The sequence below is a fragment of the Rutilus rutilus genome, assembly GCF_951802725.1.
Source record: "Rutilus rutilus genome assembly, chromosome: 1".
NCBI classification, from domain to species: Eukaryota; Metazoa; Chordata; class Actinopteri; order Cypriniformes; family Leuciscidae; genus Rutilus; species Rutilus rutilus.
Window position 1 is genome coordinate 22,076,078 of NC_140209.1, and position 20,338 is coordinate 22,096,415.

A 20,338-nucleotide genomic window follows, 5' to 3' on the forward strand; every position below is an offset into this window, starting at 1 on the left:
AACTTCTGTTTATGATCCGATGTGGATTCTGTCAGTACGTATCGTCTTTTTATACAAGACTGTCTAATTTCAGCTCTGCATTTGTCATCAAAATAAAGCAACGCCGGTATTTTGGGAGCTTCCTCTGTTTCTCTGACTGAAAATATAACTGTATTGGGACTGTCACTGGAGAGAGTGCTAAAGCTCCTCAGGTTGTATTTTGGTGGCATATTTGTAGAAATTAACAAAAAATTCTAAATTTAATGCAAAATCAACAACGAGTGACGTAACATTGAGTCTTCCTGGCAGAACTTTACACTAAAGCTTTTATTTCTGGCAGGTCACGTTAGTCAAGCTCGCATCAGCTGATCCATGTCTATACGAATACGACGCCTATCTCTGTATTCATATATAACCTCCTTCAGTATTATCAACAGCTATCGCATTTCTCAGGAGTGAATTACCTTCCTCCATCCCCAGCTCCTCCTCTCTTCCAGTTAGTATGGCATTCTGATTCCCCTTTGAATCAGACTAAATTCTCTAATTATGTTTTACATTAAAATGTTGACATTAATGTTATCTGTAATTAATTTATGTATGTTCTGTTAATAGGGGTTATTTCTGCTCTTCCTACTCTTATCCATGCTTGGCTGCATGGATGTGCAGGGAGCTCTTGCCAAGAACAGAACCATACGGTCAATCCTAACTGTATGCTAATTGTCAATCGTATTTGACGATAGTGGTCCTGACAGAAATGGTTTATGTTGTAAATTGTAAATGGTGTCCTGTGACTACATATACACAGAAATAGACACGACCAAATAAGTACTTTGTGTGTCTTCTTTCTTTTGTGAAATAATGGTAAATACCACTTAACTGAATGCGGAGGCGGGGCTCATTTGCATATTCATAGAACTGCTTATACTAAATGAGGCAAGGGTGGCGAGTTACATTCAAGCTATTTTAAGGCATAAAGAAAAAAACATTTCAAGGAAAAAACTTTTAAATATGTCATTTTGGTGATCACAGATGAGTTTTAAGGGATGAAATTATTGACTACAGGGGACTTTATGTAGGTTAACAACAAAAATGGCAACAAACGGCAGCTTTTATTATGTTCGTTTTGGGATCGCCTGTTTCCAGTGATTTCTTTCTGATTAGTTTTCTGATAAAACTTCCATTTGTTGGTGAAATGATGGGTTTGTGTGACATTGTTCCAGAGAGGCTTGTTACGGCGGGTTAAAGTGAAGCGCCGGAGCCCGGCCCGGAATGTTGAAAGCCCTGTCTCCAGAGGTGGGAGTAAGTCACATGAACAAGTCACAAGTCTCAAGTCTTAACCTTCAAGTCTCAAGCAAGTCCAAGTCAATTTTGTGAAAAGCAAGTCAAGTCAAGTCATTAATTGAGTGATGATTGAGCATTATTGAAGACACCTGATGATAACAAGCAGAATCACTGAAGGAGAAAATATCAAATTGTAAGTTACCATTATGGCGATTTGTGTTTGCTTTAGTTGGACTCTTGACCCATATATGTTTATTTTAAATTTTGTCTGACTGTTGTATCTGAGTTATAACTGCCAGATGAACAAAGCAAAAAAGTGATCTGATGGTGTTGGTTATATTATGACAATCATCATTTCAACTTGATCACTGAACTCATTAAGATCCTTCTTTCTGACTTAGATTTATGTTGTTGTTTACAGCATAACTGTGATTCTGCATAAATATCCAGATAGATATAATACAAAGGATTTCTTAAAAGTTGTTTTGAAAAAAAAAAAGATGAAAAAATCTTTCTTTTAGGCACACACAGACGTCAAGATTCAGTCTATGCATCTCAACAATGGTGACGAGCAGAATATTCAATTAGGAAAAGTAAATTACATAGACAATTCAGATCATAATTTATTCATACCGCAATGCATGATGGGAGCCATTAATGAGTTGTGATTGGTGGCAGCCACTGCAACATGCTTTATTATTGTCACCATTGTTGAGATTCACAGGCTGATTATTGATATCTGTGTTTCTAAATAAATTCATTTGAAAGTGTTTTGATCAGAACAATGTTTAATAAATATTTTGAATTTTATGAAAAATACTGATAATCATATGCTGTAGAATGGCAGAGCTGCTGTAATTATCAAGATAAGATACCTCAATAAATTTCTTTTTAAGGTTCACAACATGATTATGTCAAAACATAACCAACACTATCAGATCACACTTTTCTTTGTTCATTTGACTGTTATAAATCAATAACAGCAGACAAACAAAATTTAAGGTAAACATAAAATGGTCAAGAGCCCAACTAAAGCAAACACAAATCGCCATAATGGTAACTTACAATTTGATATTTTCTCCTTCAGTGATTCTGCTTGTTATCATCAGGTGTCTTCAATAATGCTCAATCATCACTCAATTAATGACTTGACTTGACTTGCTTTTCACAAAATTGACTTGGACTTGCTTGAGACTTGAAGGTTAAGACTTGAGACTTGTGACTTGTTCATGTGACTTACTCCCACCTCTGCCTGTCTCGCACTAGCCCGGCTATTCACTCTCTGCCCCATTAGATGCATTGACCCAAACACTCAATAGCATTCTGTTTTGAGTATTTTCTCCATTCATCTGATATCTTAAAACTCCCCTCAGATGTTTTACTGTAGTGTTTTTCCAGATCTTTTTGGAATCGACACACAAACCACTTCCAGTAGGGCAGTTCAGAGAGATCAGTGGTGATGCTCAAGTCTTCATAAACTCCTCCTGCTCTTCTGTATTCTCGACAAGGGAACTTTCCATCTGGTGCATTGAAATCCTGATCACTTGCCACTAATTTTGTGCAAACAACAGCACAGAGATACTGTGCTTGAGGGAAATGCCTTACATTCATTCCTCTCTCTCTGTGGAAAGCAAAACTGTGATCTCCATGATGGTTTTCTATGGTGTTGGTGCAGACGTCTTTACGAAATGGACACTGACCCCAACAGCACTGACAGAAGTGATCAATCAGAATCTCATCTGGCCTGAACTTATAGTCCAGCTTTGCAGGAAAAGTCTTTGTGTTGAATCTACTGATCATATAGGACATTACAAGAGGAAGTTCTTCTCTTATCACATCTTTTAGGAGGATGAAATCATCAACATCATCATGTTTCACTCCACTGAGGTCTTTTTCAGAGAAGATCAGCTCATCTGAGAGCTGCTGTGTGAATCTCTTCAACCACAAACCAACATCTCCTCTGTTCACTTGGACATGTTCAGTAGATTCATGTGCTGCTTTCATGATCTTCTGCTGCAGGAGTTTATTGTTCTCCTTCATTTTGGGTAAAACACTGTCACTGAACTTTTCACTGATGTACCGACTTACTTCATCTCTGATGAAACTCTTGAAGTGATCTCTGGTATTATGAATGTAGTTCATATATTTGTTGAAATCCTCCTCTTCTGCCAGTGTCTTCAGGATGTGTTTCTCCAGATCTGATCTGTTTCCATTCAGTGATTCACAGTTTTTCATCATTTCATCTGTCAGATCTCTGGCAGTCTTCTTGTAGACACTCTGCTCAATGTGCTCTTTAAGTTTCTGACAGATGATCTCTCCAAAAATGGCAGCTGATGTTGCTCCATGACAGTATTTCTGGAAAATACTGTAATATTCTTCTCTCTTCTTCTCCAAATAGAGAACATGATCATTGGCTTCCTTGAACAGTCTGTGTTGGTCAGTGATCATCTTGTTTGCTCTCTTACAGATGGAAAGAACCAAATCCATGAAGAATTCAATCTTGAACACATAATTCACTGGTCCTTTCTGATGTTCTGTTACTCTCTTCTTGATGTAATCTGTGAGTTGTTGGATGTAACTGATGTTGTATCTCATCTTTGAAATGTTAAATGACGAAATCATTCTGTCTGTCTGCTGAGCAACATCTGTAACTAATGATCTTATTTGAGCTTCATCTTCTGGAGAAAGAGTTTGATCAAATCCACATGTTTCTTTAACTGTTTTTGTGGACTTTCTGAAAATAACATATTGAGAGAATGTTGACACAGTAAAAATATCACAGCTCTCACTGCAATGGTATACAAGACTACTTCTATAGATGTTTTTGAGGATCTCTCTCACATCTCTCATTATGTCAATGTCTTTGATTGGAGGAGTGTCTGAGATAATCCTATTCACACTCTGTTCCCAACACAAATCAAATTCTTTCTTCAGTGTTTCTTCATTATTTGCTTTGTCTTTGAGTTGTAAGGCAAGTTCTTTGCTCTTTTCATAGAGAGTGTTTTCATGATTTGTCCTCTGAGCATCAATCTTTTTCTTCAGGTTTTGCTGCTGAAGAATCTCATTTAATTTCCTCTTTGTTTCTCTCACAATGTTTTCCTGAGTCTCATAAATTTTTATGTCAAATGATGATTTCCACTGAATCAGTATTTCTGCATCTGTGTCTTTCTCAAAGAATTCTGACACTGATTTTTTCACCTCTTCACTTGTCTTTTTCAGTTCTGTTTGAAGATCAGTTTCCTCAACCTCATGAATTGCTTCATTTTCTATTTTGTTGTGTAGTTTGTTCTCAATTTCCATCATGGCACTGTGAAGACTCCAGGACCACTTGCTGTATTCGGTCTCCAGTTTCCTGTAGGCTGAAATCTCCAGAGCAGTTCTGAAGCTGAAGATGAACCGTTCCTTCAGTAATGCCTCACAGAGATCTTTAATACGATCTTTTAAGTCTATCAGCATCATTCCATGTGATTTTGAGGCATGAGACATAATAGTTTTCTTTAGTTCTTGAATATTCTCACAGTACTTAGGGTTTGGTGGTGCCATGGGTGGGCTGCCCTCCCAGAGCTGAGCAAAATACTTCACATCATTCTGAACATCAAATCTAATGACATCACTGAAATATTCTGCATCATAGTCTTCCTCTTCTGCAGCAAGTTTTGTCATCTTATCCAGTGTCTCCTGCAGTCGTCTCCTTCCCTCCATGTTTTTCTCTCTAGCTTTGACGTCTGAGACATTCTGATGCACAAACACACAGCTGGGATTCAGTCTGACCTTCTTCATCCTCAGGAAGGCCTGAACAACAATCTGAAGAATGTCCTGCATCTCAGATGGGTTTTCTCCGAAGATGTTGATCAAGGTCAGATTTGCAAGACCAACAACAAATGTTGCCAATTCAATATCATGATCTTTTGTTGACCTTCCAGCCAGTTCTTGGGGACGGAGACCCTCAGTATCAACAACCAGAATATAGTCGAAGTTCATCTCTGTTTTCATCTCATCTGAGACTTTGACCAGCTGCACGAAAGCTCCTCTGGTGAGCCTGCCAGCACTGACGGCAAACTGGAGTCCAAACATGGCATTCAGCATGGTGGATTTCCCAGAGCTCTGAAGCCCTAAAATTGACAGCACAAAGACTCTCTGTTCTCCCAGTTTCTGGATGAGTTTATCTAGAACAGCAGAGATCCAGATCACAGGAACATGAGCAGCATCTCCATCCATCAGCTCCAGTGGAAATCCAGAGATCATCATCTCTGCTGCAAGACTCGGGAGAGAAGAGAAGTCAAACTGCAGATCTTTCTTGTTCTTCTTCACAGATGAACATGATTCATAGATCTGACCGATCTCCCTCATGATGTGCTCCAAACCAAAGGCTGCAGCTTGAAGATCCTCAGATATTCTCTCAAGTTCTGCTTGTTCAGCTTTGAGTTGTTCAGATTGATAAAAATTCTCTTTCAGTTTTAAGACTGTTGACCACATTTCATCGTATTTGTGATGTAGATCAGAAAGGTCAGCTGAGATATATTCATCCAGGAAGATTCTGAGCCATTTAAGAAAATACATGTTGTTTGCAGCATGCGAGTTCATTTCTTTAATAAAGATCTTAATAAACTCCCTGATGTCAGATTCATGCTGCTGTTCACGGATTTTCTTCATCTCTGTTTTCTTTCTACTGATTTCCATTTCTGTCTCATTTGCTCGAGGTCGATGTAGTTCTTTGTTCTTCTGACTCCACTGACGCCACAGTTTCCCCTGATGAGGCAGAAATGATTCTTTGATTTCTGTCAGATCTTTCTTCTCCAGTAAACTCATCATCTGCTGTGCTGCTTCTCTTCCTCTCCTGCAGTCTTCATCATCTTCCTCATCTACTCTGATGTCTGAGTGTTTGGACACATCTTCAAGTCTGAAAGTGGAAGATGATTCTGACAGACAATCATTTATAGTTCTACTGAGTTCTTCAAGTACAACTGAATGATTTCTGTCTCTTAGACCAATCTTGTATTTCCTTTTCTTTACTTCAGTTACAGCAGATTCATTTTCAGTAAAAAGGCAAATGAGTGGCTTTTGGTCCTTGTACAGGTTTTGTATTATTGCTTCACTTTTGTCATTCCTGTCCAGTTGTGGTAGAAGAACAACATTGACTGAGGCCATTTCAGTGAGGATCTGCAGCTGTTTCTCATGATCTCCTGCATCACCGTGTAGATTACAGAACGCAACACAGTCACTGAATTTATCATCTTTTGTCCCAGAGGGGCAGAACCAGGTGATCTCCACCACTCCATCCATCAGGACTCTGGTTCTGCTGCTGCCTGGGCAGTTCCTGTGGAAGAACGTGTTGTGTTTCTCATTGATCAGACTGTTCATCAGCTGAGACTTGGATGAAGACACAGAGCCAAACCTGAAGAAAGACACCATTGGAGTTTTTGCATTGCAGATCGGCTGGATTTGAATGATGGTTTCATTGTTGATGTTTCTCATCTTCCAGTTCTTGTTGATTTGTCTGAATGTCCAGAGAGGAAACTCAATCTGTTGTGTAAATGGATCAGGAACAAGCAGAGGCAGAGCGTACTGACACTGGGACAGTTTAGTGACCATCAGCTGCTTCAGGAAACCATCAGCACAATGAAACGCGGCCATCTGAACATCCATCGGGTGGATTCGCTGAGACTGACTTGTTCCATTACTAGACAAAGACATTTCATGAAAAATATCACTTTCATCTTCAGATGATTGATTGTTAATTTGTTGAGTGTGGTCTTCCTTGTTTTTCTCTTTAGTTTTAATGTATCTTGCTCTGTAGTTCATCATCAGTAGTTTTTGTAGGAAAGTCTGAATCAGCTCCTCTTCAGCACAAGACTCATGGGACTGCAGTGAATGAGCAAATATCTGAAGAACATCTGCAGGTCTCAGTTTATTGTGGTACTTGTCTTCAAGATGAAGTCTGTGAAATAGATTATATATTTTTTCTACTCTGCTCTGCTCTGTTCCAATGTCCTTGTTTTTTCTCTGTTAACAGAAAAACACAATGAGATATTTATTATATTAAGTATTTTCCAGTACTCAACCTTTAATAGTTCAGACAAAAATAAAATTCTGTAATTGTATTACTCACCCTAAAGTTGTGCCAAATCTGTACGACTTCTGTTCATCTTTGGAACACAAATGAAGATTTTTTTGATGAAATCCGTCCATTGACAGCTACGCAACTGACACTTTGACACTTCAAAAAGTTAATTAAAGAGATTATAAAAAAAAAAAATTCTATATGAGTTGAGCGGTTAAGTCCAAATTTCCTGAAGAGACTTGATCGCTTTATATGATGAACAGATTGAAATGAGGTTCATTCTCGTAACACACGTGCTGTGTAACACACAAGAATGAACCTCATTGGTTCTTGTGGAAGCTCAAACGTGCTGCGTAATACGAGACTGAACCTCATTGGGTCTTGTGGAAGCTCAAACGTACTGCATAACACGGTAATGAACCTCATTGGTTCTTGTGGAAGCTCAAATGTGGTGTGTAACACCAGAATGAACCTCATTGGTCTTGCAGAAGCTCAAACGTACTGCATAACACGGTAATGAACCTCATTGGTTCTTGCAGAAGCTCAAACGTGCTGCGTAACAAGAATTAACCTCATTGGTTCTTACGTAAGCTTAATTGTGCCGCGTAACACGAAAATGAACCTCACTGGTTCTTGTGGAAGCTTAAACGTGCTGCGTAACACGAGAATGAACCTCATTGGTTCTTGCGGCAGATCTGCGTAACACGAGAATGAACCTCATTGGTTCTTGCAGAAGCTCAAACGTGCTGCGTAACACGAGAATGAAACTCATTGGGTCTTGTGGAAGCTTAAACGTGCTGCGTAACACGAGAATGAACCTCATTGGTTCTTGCGGCAGATCTGCGTAACACGAGAATGAACCTCATTGGTTCTTGCTGAAGCTCAAACGTGCTGCGTAACACGAGAATGAAACTCATTGGGTCTTGCTGAAGCTCAAACGTGCCGAGTAACATGAGAATGAACCTCATTGGTTCTTGCTGAAGCTCAAACGTGCTGCGTAACACGAGAATGAAACTCATTGGGTCTTGCTGAAGCTCAAACGTGCTGCGTAACACGAGAATGACCCTCATTGGTTCTTGCTAAAGCTCAAACGTGCTGCGTAACACGAGAATGAACCTCATTGGTTCTTGCTGAAGCTCAAACGTGCTGCGTAACACGAGAATGACCCTCATTGGTTCTTGCTGAAGCTCAAACATGCTGCGTAACACGAGAATGAACCTCATTGGGTCTTGCTGAAGCTCAAACATGTTGCGTAACACGAGAATGAACCTCATTGGTTCTTGCTGAAGCTCAAACGTGCTGCGTAACACGAGAATGAACCTCATTACTTCTTGAAGGAGCTCAAATGTGCTGCGTAACACACGAGAATGAACCACGCACAACATGTGAACATGCTTGAGCTTCCGTTTACCACAAATAATAATTATTATCATAACTCATTACATTTATATGCACTTTTTTCGGCACTCAAAGTACTTTACATGGAAGGGGGGAATCTGAAGATGCGACGGCAGCCATAATGCGCCAGAACGCGCACCACACACCAGCTTAATGGTGGAGAGTGATGTGTGAGTTGATAAATGTTTATATGAGAATAAAAGCCTAAATTAAATATTTTCATCATATAAAGTGATTGTGTCTCTTCAGAAAATTTGTACTAAACAGTTCGATTCTAATGGATTAGTTTTACGATCTCTTTATGAATTTTTTGAAGCGTCAAAGTGTCAGTTGCGGAGGGACAGAGATTTCATCAAAAAGATCTTCATTTGTGTTCCAAAAATGAACGAAAGCCTTGCGGGTTGGAAATGATATGAGAGCGAGTAATTAATGAAATAATTTTCATTTTTGAATAAACTAAACTTTTAACTACTAGGTTATTTGTACTTTGCTAAAAAACGCACTTGATTCTAATGAACATATAGATATATATAGCTACAATATGTAATTTTTTTTTGCTGCTAGAGGTCGCTAACATCTTACAATAACAAAGGTGTAGATTGATGACGCAGTGAATAAGCAGAATCATGGAACTTGCCGTCATGCAGATGGATCTAATAATGTTTATGGATGAGTGATAACATTGATGCTTTTAACATGACAGTGGTATGAAGCTGGGCACGACTGCTAATGAGACAGATATCAGCGCCACACGCGAGATCCGCGTAAAGGAATGAGGACATTTCATTCTACCGATCTACCCGCAAGTGCTGAATTACTACTCACACAGTAGTGTTAATTTCGTCACCTATTTTTAATTTAGTCTTAGTCTTAGTCTTGTGCCAAATGTCCTTGTTAGTTTTAGTCATATTTAGTCATTCACATATCTTTTTTTGTTAGTCAAGTTTTAGTCGACTAAAAGTCTCGTCATTTTAGTCTAGTTTTGGTCAAAAGAAAACTCAAGGTATCTTATGGCGCTTTTCCACTACACAGTACCAGCTCGCCTCGACTCGACTCGACTCGACTCGACTCGGCTTTGTTTGTTTGTTTTCCACTGTGTAAATGTTGTACCTGTACCTGCTTCCAGGTACTTTTTTTCGTACCACCTCCGGCGAGGTTCTAAGCGAGCTGAGGCGATACTAAAATGTGACGTGAAAACACGGCAGACTGCTGATTGGTCAGAGAGAATCGTCACTATTCACTGCGTCATCATTCCACGCTCCAGACGGAGTATCCTGAATAAAAAACAGCAAAAACAAAAACAAAAACATCCAAAAACAGCATACACTCGATTTCCTCCATTGTCCTGTGTGTGTGGGTAGTGGGTGTGTCTCGCGCGTCTTGCGTAGAAGATTAAGTCACGGCAGTTTCCTGCGGCGTTGCTATGACGACCAGGTACTATTGTGGAAGTACTATCTGCAATGGAAAACGGAGCAAAAAGCGAGCTGAGCCGAGCCGAGCCGAGTCGAGTCGAGCTGGTACTGTTAATGGAAAAGCGCCATTAGTCAAGGTTTAGTCGACTAAAAGTCTTTTAATTTTAGTCTAGTTTTAGTCAAAAAAGAACTCAATATATTTTAGTCTAGTTTTAGTCAAAAAATTTTAGTCTTTTTTTTAATAACACATTATTACTGAGATTATTACTGATAAACATTTCAGTAAAAAAAGTGTTTCACATATCTCAAACATTGGTTAAATGTCATAATTACCTGACAAAATACACTTGTTGAATGATTTTTGTTGAATGCAAATGTTAAACGTGTCTGGTTTTCAAATTCTGATTTAGGACTCGAGCTTGACTGCACATCACATTTTTTACTTTATTGATACTGCTTTTAATCGTAATGCAACGGACTGGTCATCGGGACATAAGCTGTCATGTACAATAAAAGAGCCTGCGCAGCGACAGGAAATATAATTTAACACAAAAAGCCTGCCTAGACGGTGGACTTGCGCTCAGGATTTTTTTTTTTTTTTTTAGCGGCGTGTGGACGAATTCTTTCTATGTCACATGCCTGTCCTGTCTTGTGCTGCACATGGGTGTTTTGTTATTTTGGGCCATGTGCTCGTGTCTATTGTCTAGCCCCACCCATCTTGTTATCTGATTATTGGTTTATTTGTCCCACCTGTCTGTCTCGTTACCCTCCTTTGTTTGTTCCCCTATTTAGCCTCCTTGTGTTTGTAGTCTTGTGCTGGTTCGTTGTCCGTCTTTCTTGTTTCCTGGAGTTCCTGAGTTTTTGTGTTTGTACCGTACCTGCATGTCACTAATAAATTAACTCTGCATTTGTATCCTCGACTCTCGTTTACCATTCCGTGACAGAACGAACCAGCCAAGTATGTGGATACAGCGGAGTGAGATTTTTCCTCAGGGAGAGGGAGAAGGAGCCTCTATTTCCTTGTTGGAGTACTTTTCCAGATGCGCTCAAAGGACTTTGGAAGAGGTGAGTATCGGCAGATGGCAGTCAGTGGAAGGGAAAGCCTTCGTCGCTGGTCCCGAAACGGAGGAGAGGTAGGAAGACTTCCTCTGTGCCTGTTCCGGTGGTCCCAGTTCCGGTGGTCCCGAGTCCGGTGGTCCCGAGTCCGGTGGTCCCGAGTCCGGTGGTCCCGAGTCCGGTGGTCCCAGTTCCTGTGGTCCCGAAACACAGTAGGAGGAGAAAGGCTCCCTCCGTAACTGTTCCGGTGGTCCCGAGTCCGGTGGTCCCGAGTCCGGTGGTCCCAGTTCCGGTGGTCCCAGTTCCGGTGGTCCCAGTTCCGGTGGTCCCAGTTCCGGTGGTCCCAGTTCCAGTGGTCCCAGTTCCGGTGGTCCCGAAACACAGGAGGAGGAGAAAGGCTCCCTCCATAACTGTTTCGGTGGTCCCGAGTCCAGTGGTCCCAGTTCCGGTGGTCCCAGTTCCGGTGGTCCCAGTTCCGGTGGTCCCAGTTCCGGTGGCCCCAGAATTCCCTATCATCAGTCCTGCCATGGCCTGTTCACGTCACGCCTGCCGAGCCTGTGTCTTCGGACAAGAAGGCCGCTGCCGAGCCTGTTCACGTCACGCCTGCCGAGCCTGTGTCCCCTGACAAGATGGCCGCCGTCGAGCCTGTGTCTGTTCCTGAGCCTGAGCCGGTGGTGTCTGTTCCTGAGCCTGAGCCGGTGGTGTCTGTTCCTGAGCCTGAGCCGGTGGTGTCTGTTCCTGAGCCTGAGCCGGTGGTGTCTGTTCCTGAGCCTGAGCCGGAGGTGTCTGTTCCTGAGCCTGAGCCGGTGGTGTCTGTTTCTGAGCCGGTGGCGTCTGTTCCTGAGCCTGAGCCGGTGGTGCCAGTTCCAGTGCCAGTTCCAGTGGTGCCAATTCCAGTGTTTGAACCGGTGGTGTCTGTTCCTGAGCCTGAGCCGGTGGTGTCTGTTCCTGAGCCTGAGCCGGTGGTGTCTGTTCCTGAGCCTGAGCCGGTGGCGTCTGTTCCTGAGCCTGAGCCGGTGGTGCCAGTTCCAGTGCCAGTTCCAGTGGTGCCAGTTCCAGTGCCTGAGCCGTTGGTGCCGGTTCCAGTGCCAGTTCTGGTGGTGCCAGTTCCAGTGCCAGTTCCGGTGGTGCCAGTTCCAGTGCCTAAGCCGGTGGTGCCAGTTCCAGTGCCTGAGCCGGTGGTGCCAGTTCCAGTGCCTGAGCCGGTGGTGCCAGTTCCATGGCCTGAGCCGGTGGTGCCAGTTCCAGTCCCTGAGCCATTGGTGCCAGTTCCAGTGCCAGTTCCAGTGGTGCCAGTTCCAGTGCCTAAGCCGGTGGTGCCAGTTCCAGTGCCTGAGCCGGTGGTGCCAGTTCCAGTGCCTGAGCCGGTGGTGCCAGTTCCAGTGCCTGAGCCGGTGGTGCCAGTTCCATGGCCTGAGCCGGTGGTGCCAGTTCCAGTCCCTGAGCCATTGGTGCCAGTTCCAGTGCCAGTTCCAGTGGTGCCAGTTCCAGTGCCTGAGTCGGTGGTGCCAGTTCCAGTGCCTGAGTCGGTGGTGCCAGTTCCAGTGCCTGAGTCGATGGTGCCAGTTCCTGTTCCTGAGTCGGTGGTGCCAGTTCCAGTTCCTGAGCCGGTGGTGTCTGTTCCTGAGCCGGTGGTATCTGTTCCTGAGCCGGTGGTGTCTGTTCCTGGGCCGGTGGTATCTGTTCCTGAACTGGTGGTGTCTGAACCGGTGGTGTCTGTTCCTGAGCCGGTGGTATCTGTTCCTGAGCCGGTGGTGTCTGAGCCGGTGGTGTCTGTTCCTGAGCCGGTGCCTGTTCCCTGGCCGCCCGAGGGGTCGTCTCCGCCCTGGCCGCCCGAGGGGTCGTCTCCGCCCTGGCCGCCCGAGGGGTCGTCTCCGCCCTGGCCGCCCGAGGGGTCGTCTCCGCCCTGGCCGCCCGAGGGGTCGTCTCCACCCTGGCCGCCAGATGGACTGTCGTCTCCGCCCTGGCCGCCAGATGGACTGTCGTCTTCGCCCTGGCCGCCCGATGGACTGTCTGCTCCGCCCTGGACTCCCGAACTTTGTGTGCCTCCCTGGCCTTCTGAACTATCTATTCCCCTTGTCCCGCCCTGGTCTGTCCCTCCCGTCCCGCCCTGGTCTGTCCCTCCCGTCCCGCCCTGGTCTGTCCCTCCCGTCCCGCCCTGGTCTGTCCCTCCCGTCCCTTTTTTTTTTTTTTTTTTTTTTTTTTTTTTTAGCGGCGTGTGGACGAATTCTTTCTATGTCACATGCCTGTCCTGTCTTGTGCTGCACATGGGTGTTTTGTTATTTTGGGCCATGTGCTCGTGTCTATTGTCTAGCCCCTCCCATCTTGTTATCTGATTATTGGTTTATTTGTCCCTCCTGTCTGTCTCGTTACCCTCCTTTGTTTGTTCCCCTATTTAGCCTCCTTGTGTTTGTAGTCTTGTGCTGGTTCGTTGTCCGTCTTTCTTGTTTCCTGGAGTTCCTGAGTTTTTGTGTTTGTACCGTACCTGCATGTCACTAATAAATTAACTCTGCATTTGTATCCTCGACTCTCATTTACCATTCCGTGACATTCTATGCACACACTATTTTATTTCTTGATAACAGACCGCTGCTAACTATAACACACCGTTGCCATGAAAAACAGAGCGTTGCCATGAACACACAGGATTCTAACCATAGAGACGGAGCGCACTATTTTCTTTAGCGGAAGCAATACAATCGTTTTTAAATCAATTTTGTCTCAAATTATTGATTTGTTTGGTAGGTAGAAATGTAATAAGCGGGATCCGAACTCGTTCTGAATATTTTAAAGGTGTAACGTTTACGTTAACAGCTGATGAAAAAGCAGAGACAATTGTAGACGAAAATGAAGAGAGATTTTATCTTAGTTTTTATTTTATGCAAAACATTTTCGTCTCGTCTTTTTTCGTCAACAATAATGCATGTTAATTTAGTCTTAGTCAGCGATTTTGGACAGTGGTGCAGTCTTGCCATCGTCTCGTCTTAGTCATGAAAAAAAAGGTCGTTGACGAACATATTTCGTCTCGTCTCGTCTGACGAAATTAACACAGGTCATAATCACACAGGTCAGTTTATTTGACGAATTAAACTTGAGGTAACGCAGCGTTGTTTCACTTGATCTAATGTTACACTATCATACTAAACAGCATTTGAGTGTGTTGAAAGTTATGTTATTCTGTGTGTTAGTATGTTGGCTATATGAGACTAGCAGAAAGCTTGGTCAACATTAGAATACCATACTGATCATTTTCTAACATTTCATATCATGTTGAGCCATATAACATTGATTCGTTTTATGTACATTTGTTCACCTGTCTACTAAAGTACATGCAAGAGCGGCGTCTCTGTCAAGTCCAAGTTTGTCGCGAAGCTCTCGACATCTCGAAAACACCACGCCGATATTGATCCACGTTTTATTTCACATTTTGTCCCAAAGTTTGCTTGCCATGATCTATAATGTTTGAACGAAACAACAACCGCGTGCCGCTAAACAATTACGCAGTTGTCCACATCTGTCGCCAAGGTTACTATGGCAGTAGGAGCGGAAACCAGGGATAATGCGGATATTACGTCAGTGACAGGCGACAAGTGACAAGGGACGGGTACTATTTAAAATTGTGAATTTCTCTGAATTGACAAATTCTTGGAGACATTTAGGATAGTATTGATACAGGACATTTTGATACAAATTCTTACATATTGTACCTTTAAGTCATTGAAGTTGCAATAAGAGTAAGTAAAAATATTTCTGTAAAGTTACTTAATGTATTTATTGCCAGGTGATATTTGATGAATGATCATCATACCTCTGTGGTAACTTTGATTAAGTCACTCTCTACGGTATAGTTGAGTTTCCCCACCGCTGCACACTTGATGTCATACTCAGTTCCTGGTCTCAGATCAGTCAGAGTAACTGTGTGTTGATCCTTCAGCACAGGTTCAGATCTCCAGACTGTGTCATGCTTCGGTTTGTACAGTAATCTGAGCTCCTCTGTAGCAGGACATGATGGAGGAACCTCCAGATCCATCTTGATGAGATCAATGTTGTCTTTTACCTCAACGTTTTTCAACTGTCTGAGGATTGTTTTAATGATTTCAGACTCTCTTTCTCTTTCATTCAGCCATTCTGCAAGACTTGTTTTTTTTTTTTTAGCGGCGTGTGGACGAATTCTTTCTATGTCACATGCCTGTCCTGTCTTGTGCTGCACATGGGTGTTTTGTTATTTTGGGCCATGTGCTCGTGTCTATTGTCTAGCCCCTCCCATCTTGTTATCTGATTATTGGTTTATTTGTCCCTCCTGTCTGTCTCGTTACCCTCCTTTGTTTGTTCCCCTATTTAGCCTCCTTGTGTTTGTAGTCTTGTGCTGGTTCGTTGTCCGTCTTTCTTGTTTCCTGGAGTTCCTGAGTTTTTGTGTTTGTACCGTACCTGCATGTCACTAATAAATTAACTCTGCATTTGTATCCTCGACTCTCATTTACCATTCCGTGACATTCTATGCACACACTATTTTATTTCTTGATAACAGACCGCTGCTAACTATAACACACCGTTGCCATGAAAAACAGAGCGTTGCCATGAACACACAGGATTCTAACCATAGAGACGGAGCGCACTATTTTCTTTAGCGGAAGCAATACAATCGTTTTTAAATCAATTTTGTCTCAAATTATTGATTTGTTTGGTAGGTAGAAATGTAATAAGCGGGATCCGAACTCGTTCTGAATATTTTAAAGGTGTAACGTTTACGTTAACAGCTGATGAAAAAGCAGAGACAATTGTAGACGAAAATGAAGAGAGATTTTATCTTAGTTTTTATTTTATGCAAAACATTTTCGTCTCGTCTTTTTTCGTCAACAATAATGCATGTTAATTTAGTCTTAGTCAGCGATTTTGGACAGTGGTGCAGTCTTGCCATCGTCTCGTCTTAGTCATGAAAAAAAAGGTCGTTGACGAACATATTTCGTCTCGTCTCGTCTGACGAAATTAACACAGGTCATAATCACACAGGTCAGTTTATTTGACGAATTAAACTTGAGGTAACGCAGCGTTGTTTCACTTGATCTAATGTTACACTATCATACTAAACAGCATTTGAGTGTGTTGAAAGTTATGTTATTCTGTGTGTTAGTATGTTGGCTATATGAGACTAGCAGAAAGCTTGGTCAACATTAGAATACCATACTGATCATTTTCTAACATTTCATATCATGTTGAGCCATATAACATTGATTCGTTTTATGTACATTTGTTCACCTGTCTACTAAAGTACATGCAAGAGCGGCGTCTCTGTCAAGTCCAAGTTTGTCGCGAAGCTCTCGACATCTCGAAAACACCACGCCGATATTGATCCACGTTTTATTTCACATTTTGTCCCAAAGTTTGCTTGCCATGATCTATAATGTTTGAACGAAACAACAACCGCGTGCCGCTAAACAATTACGCAGTTGTCCACATCTGTCGCCAAGGTTACTATGGCAGTAGGAGCGGAAACCAGGGATAATGCGGATATTACGTCAGTGACAGGCGACAAGTGACAAGGGACGGGTACTATTTAAAATTGTGAATTTCTCTGAATTGACAAATTCTTGGAGACATTTAGGATAGTATTGATACAGGACATTTTGATACAAATTCTTACATATTGTACCTTTAAGTCATTGAAGTTGCAATAAGAGTAAGTAAAAATATTTCTGTAAAGTTACTTAATGTATTTATTGCCAGGTGATATTTGATGAATGATCATCATACCTCTGTGGTAACTTTGATTAAGTCACTCTCTACGGTATAGTTGAGTTTCCCCACCGCTGCACACTTGATGTCATACTCAGTTCCTGGTCTCAGATCAGTCAGAGTAACTGTGTGTTGATCCTTCAGCACAGGTTCAGATCTCCAGACTGTGTCATGCTTCGGTTTGTACAGTAATCTGAGCTCCTCTGTAGCAGGACATGATGGAGGAACCTTCAGAACCACACTCTGACCTTTGACCTCTTCAGTGATTGGACAGGCTGGTTTGGATGGAGAAGTAAAGCAAACAACTTCATCACATTCACTTCCGTACAGAATAATGCAGGATCCGGGATGATTCTCCATTTCCTTTGAGGACACAATGAATCTGTCTTGTTTACAGCTATTTAAATTGATCAACTTCTTAAATATCTTCAAGTTGCTCCTCATGGTATTTTGGATCTCAGGAGTTAGCCAAGACTTTTGCTTGAAATCAAGGCTCTTCCCATCCGTTTCTCCTTGTGTTGAAGGACTCAGATAGGCAGTTTGTTGAAGAAGCACATCTGAGCAGTTCAGTGATGTGAATGTGTAACTGACTAGATTCCCGACCTCCAGATCCATCTTGATGAGATCAATGTTGTCTTTTACCTCAACGTTTTTCAACTGTCTGAGGATTGTTTTAATGATTTCAGACTCTCTTTCTCTTTCATTCAGCCATTCTGCAAGATTACTTCCTCTAAATGGAGATTCATCATGTTCTTGTAGAAGATCATTCAGTGCAGTTTCCTTCATCACATTCCCACGGATGTTTGGCAGCAGAGAGCCGAGTGTCTTCATGAGTCTCAACTTGTACTTGTAGCAGTTGTGCTTCATGTGCAGAATTTTATCATGAAATGCAGCAAAAGTCAGAGCAGGCGAGTCTTTCAGAAGGTCACTGCATTTCATCTCTGTTGTATTTAAACTCTCAGTCACTGATTCAATCTCCATGATTAGGTCCATGCTGATGTCTTTATGAAGTTTTGAAGCTCTTGAGTGAAGTTTGTCCAGAGGATAAAGCCAAACTCTCAGTGGAACCGCCAGCTCTTGGTTTTCTTTCAGCAGTTTTGGAAGATCAGCAAAAACCTTCAACGCATCTTCAAAAGAGATCGGGTTAGACGGTAGCTGGAAGTCGCCATAAAATGTACAAGTGAATTTTTTGACTGCAGTTTGCTGACTGTGATTCACACTTAGATTAGCATTTGCACCCACGGATATGATGCCCTGCAGTTTCTCAAGAGCCACTTTTACTTCTCCTTTTACTGATTTTTTGTTCTCGTTTGAAGAAACTTGTCTGTCAAACACAAAGCAGGCATCTGCTCCATATAGTATTGCTGTCACTACATGTGTAGCAATGTCATTATCATCGTCAGGAATATCTCCAGAAGGCAAATGATTCACGGTCAGTTCTTCAAACCTGCTGGTTGAATGATAATGTAGCGTCAGTCTCTGCTGTTTGAAAGATGTCTTGGTGTCTTTGAGATATTTTGCTGCTCCACTAACATGGATGAGATCACCTAAAAGACTCAGTTTGAGCCCACCGTCAATATTCAGTAATTTAGATTTGTCCTGAATGGAGTCTAAAGATGTAACATTGAATCCTGTATTAATTTGGGCACGAGAGCAAATATTCTGCTGCAGCTGCTCTTTATTCCAAAGTCTAATACCTGTAACAGAAAAATTGTGTTTTAACTCTCAACAGTGAATTTATTATAATCGCATTTCACATCAGAAAATAGTTTTCATTAAATCATAGTAATATATTGAATCTGTGATAATGTTATATTTTGGTACCTGGTATTAACATGTCCTTTCTGCAGTCGTACAGCATGCCGAGCTGGAAGGGTCTCCCAAGAGCTGCTGTTTCAATTGCATTCACTCCCACCGAATCCATACTAAAGCCAAAACATGTCAGAGGAGAAACAGATCCGTGAGGTTTCAGTTACTGTTTGAGAAGTCACACATTAAAAGCTGCTGACAATGTTCAGTGTTCATCTGCTATCTGGGTAAAATACAGAGAGAGAAAAATGGAGAGAGAGAAAATATACAGAGAGAGAAAATCACATACCTTGGCAGGTTTGAGCTTGACATGGTATGCGAGTTTGAAGATTGACATTTGTTTTAGGCAATGTTGAAGTTTTTTGTAGAGGCATGTATAGCTCTGAGGTCATGTTGTCTTATTTGAAGTTATGATGTTTGGGACTGTTTTTTTTTTTTTTTTTTTTAATCCCTGAACATCATTATTTTGGTGTTTTTATGGGGTTAACTGAAACAGTCCGTGTTTGACCCTCTTTTGTGTGGACCAACATGGAATCAAGGTTAAAACTTAACATTATTTTTTTCTTCATCAGGTTTGCACCCTGACATAATATTATTTCAGTGATGAAAAATAGATCAAGATGGACATAAAATCGATATTTGTTCAACTTATTTTACTTTGAATCATCTTTAAAAATATCAAACCAATCTTGCTTTATGTACTGCAGGATTTAATGTTGGTATTCAGGGCTTAGCCCTGAAATGGTTCTCTTCCTATTTGAAAGATAGGATTTTTTCAGTCAGTTTAGGGGATTATTTTTCTTCCATTGCACCTGTGTGTGGGGTTCCACAGGGCTCTATACTGTGACCAATTTTATTTTCCCTTTATATGCTTGATTTTTGAGAAATTTGGGATTCAGTATCATCTGTATGCAGATGATTCTCAAATTTATTTACACAGCAAAATTCCCAGTGTTAAATTAACACTCCTCAGTGTACATATGTGTCCACACTACAGGGTGTTAAAATTAACACTGAAGCAGTGTTGAGGTTAATGAGATAATTAAGTGATTAATTAAGTGATGATTGGCCATTAGTGGTGACACCTGATGTTAATAAGCAGAATCATTGAAGGAAAGAGAAAAAACAATAACATAAAAAAGAGAAACACAAGAACTACTGACTTCGAGTCATTACACATTGTTGCACTTATTATTACCAGTTTGACTTTATTTCTGTCATACATCGACAAAAGTTCTTGAGATTCAACAGAAGTTTAGATGGTAATGTTTTATGGATTTTTTCGTGTCACGTCACCATTATGGTGATCCGTGTTTGCTTTAGTTGGGCTCTTGACCCTTTTCTTTTTTTTTTATGTTAGCTTTTCTCTGACTGTTCTAACATAAAACACATTTGTTACTGCAAGAGAAAACATGACCTGCTCACAATATGTTTTGATGATAATGACATTATCTGCATGTAGTGACCTGCTTCCCTGGTGTCATTCAAAGTCTAAATCTTTTACTATATACTTGATGTCTCGTTTTAGTATTGGTGATTGTAGTCCTGAGATGCTACAGTTTGAGATCCAACAACAATATGAACAGTTTTGAAAATACTTTGTGCAAGC

The 20,338-nt window shown here is 41.6% G+C and overlaps 1 protein-coding gene across 1 annotated transcript; it reads right to left on the reverse strand.

The window, feature by feature from the left end:
* Positions 1-2,550: 2,550 nt before the first annotated feature.
* On the reverse strand, positions 2,551-19,435 carry LOC311304350 (interferon-induced very large GTPase 1-like; the record flags this gene model as incomplete). Its single annotated transcript, XM_084431310.1, has 3 exons — positions 18,745-19,435; positions 16,939-18,617; positions 2,551-7,263 (listed from the first exon to the last, which is right to left on the reverse strand). Exons 1-3 carry the CDS (start codon positions 18,842-18,844, stop codon positions 2,551-2,553), a joined length of 6,492 nt encoding a protein of 2,163 aa, XP_084287436.1. The 5' UTR covers positions 18,845-19,435.
* Positions 19,436-20,338: the final 903 nt, after the last annotated feature.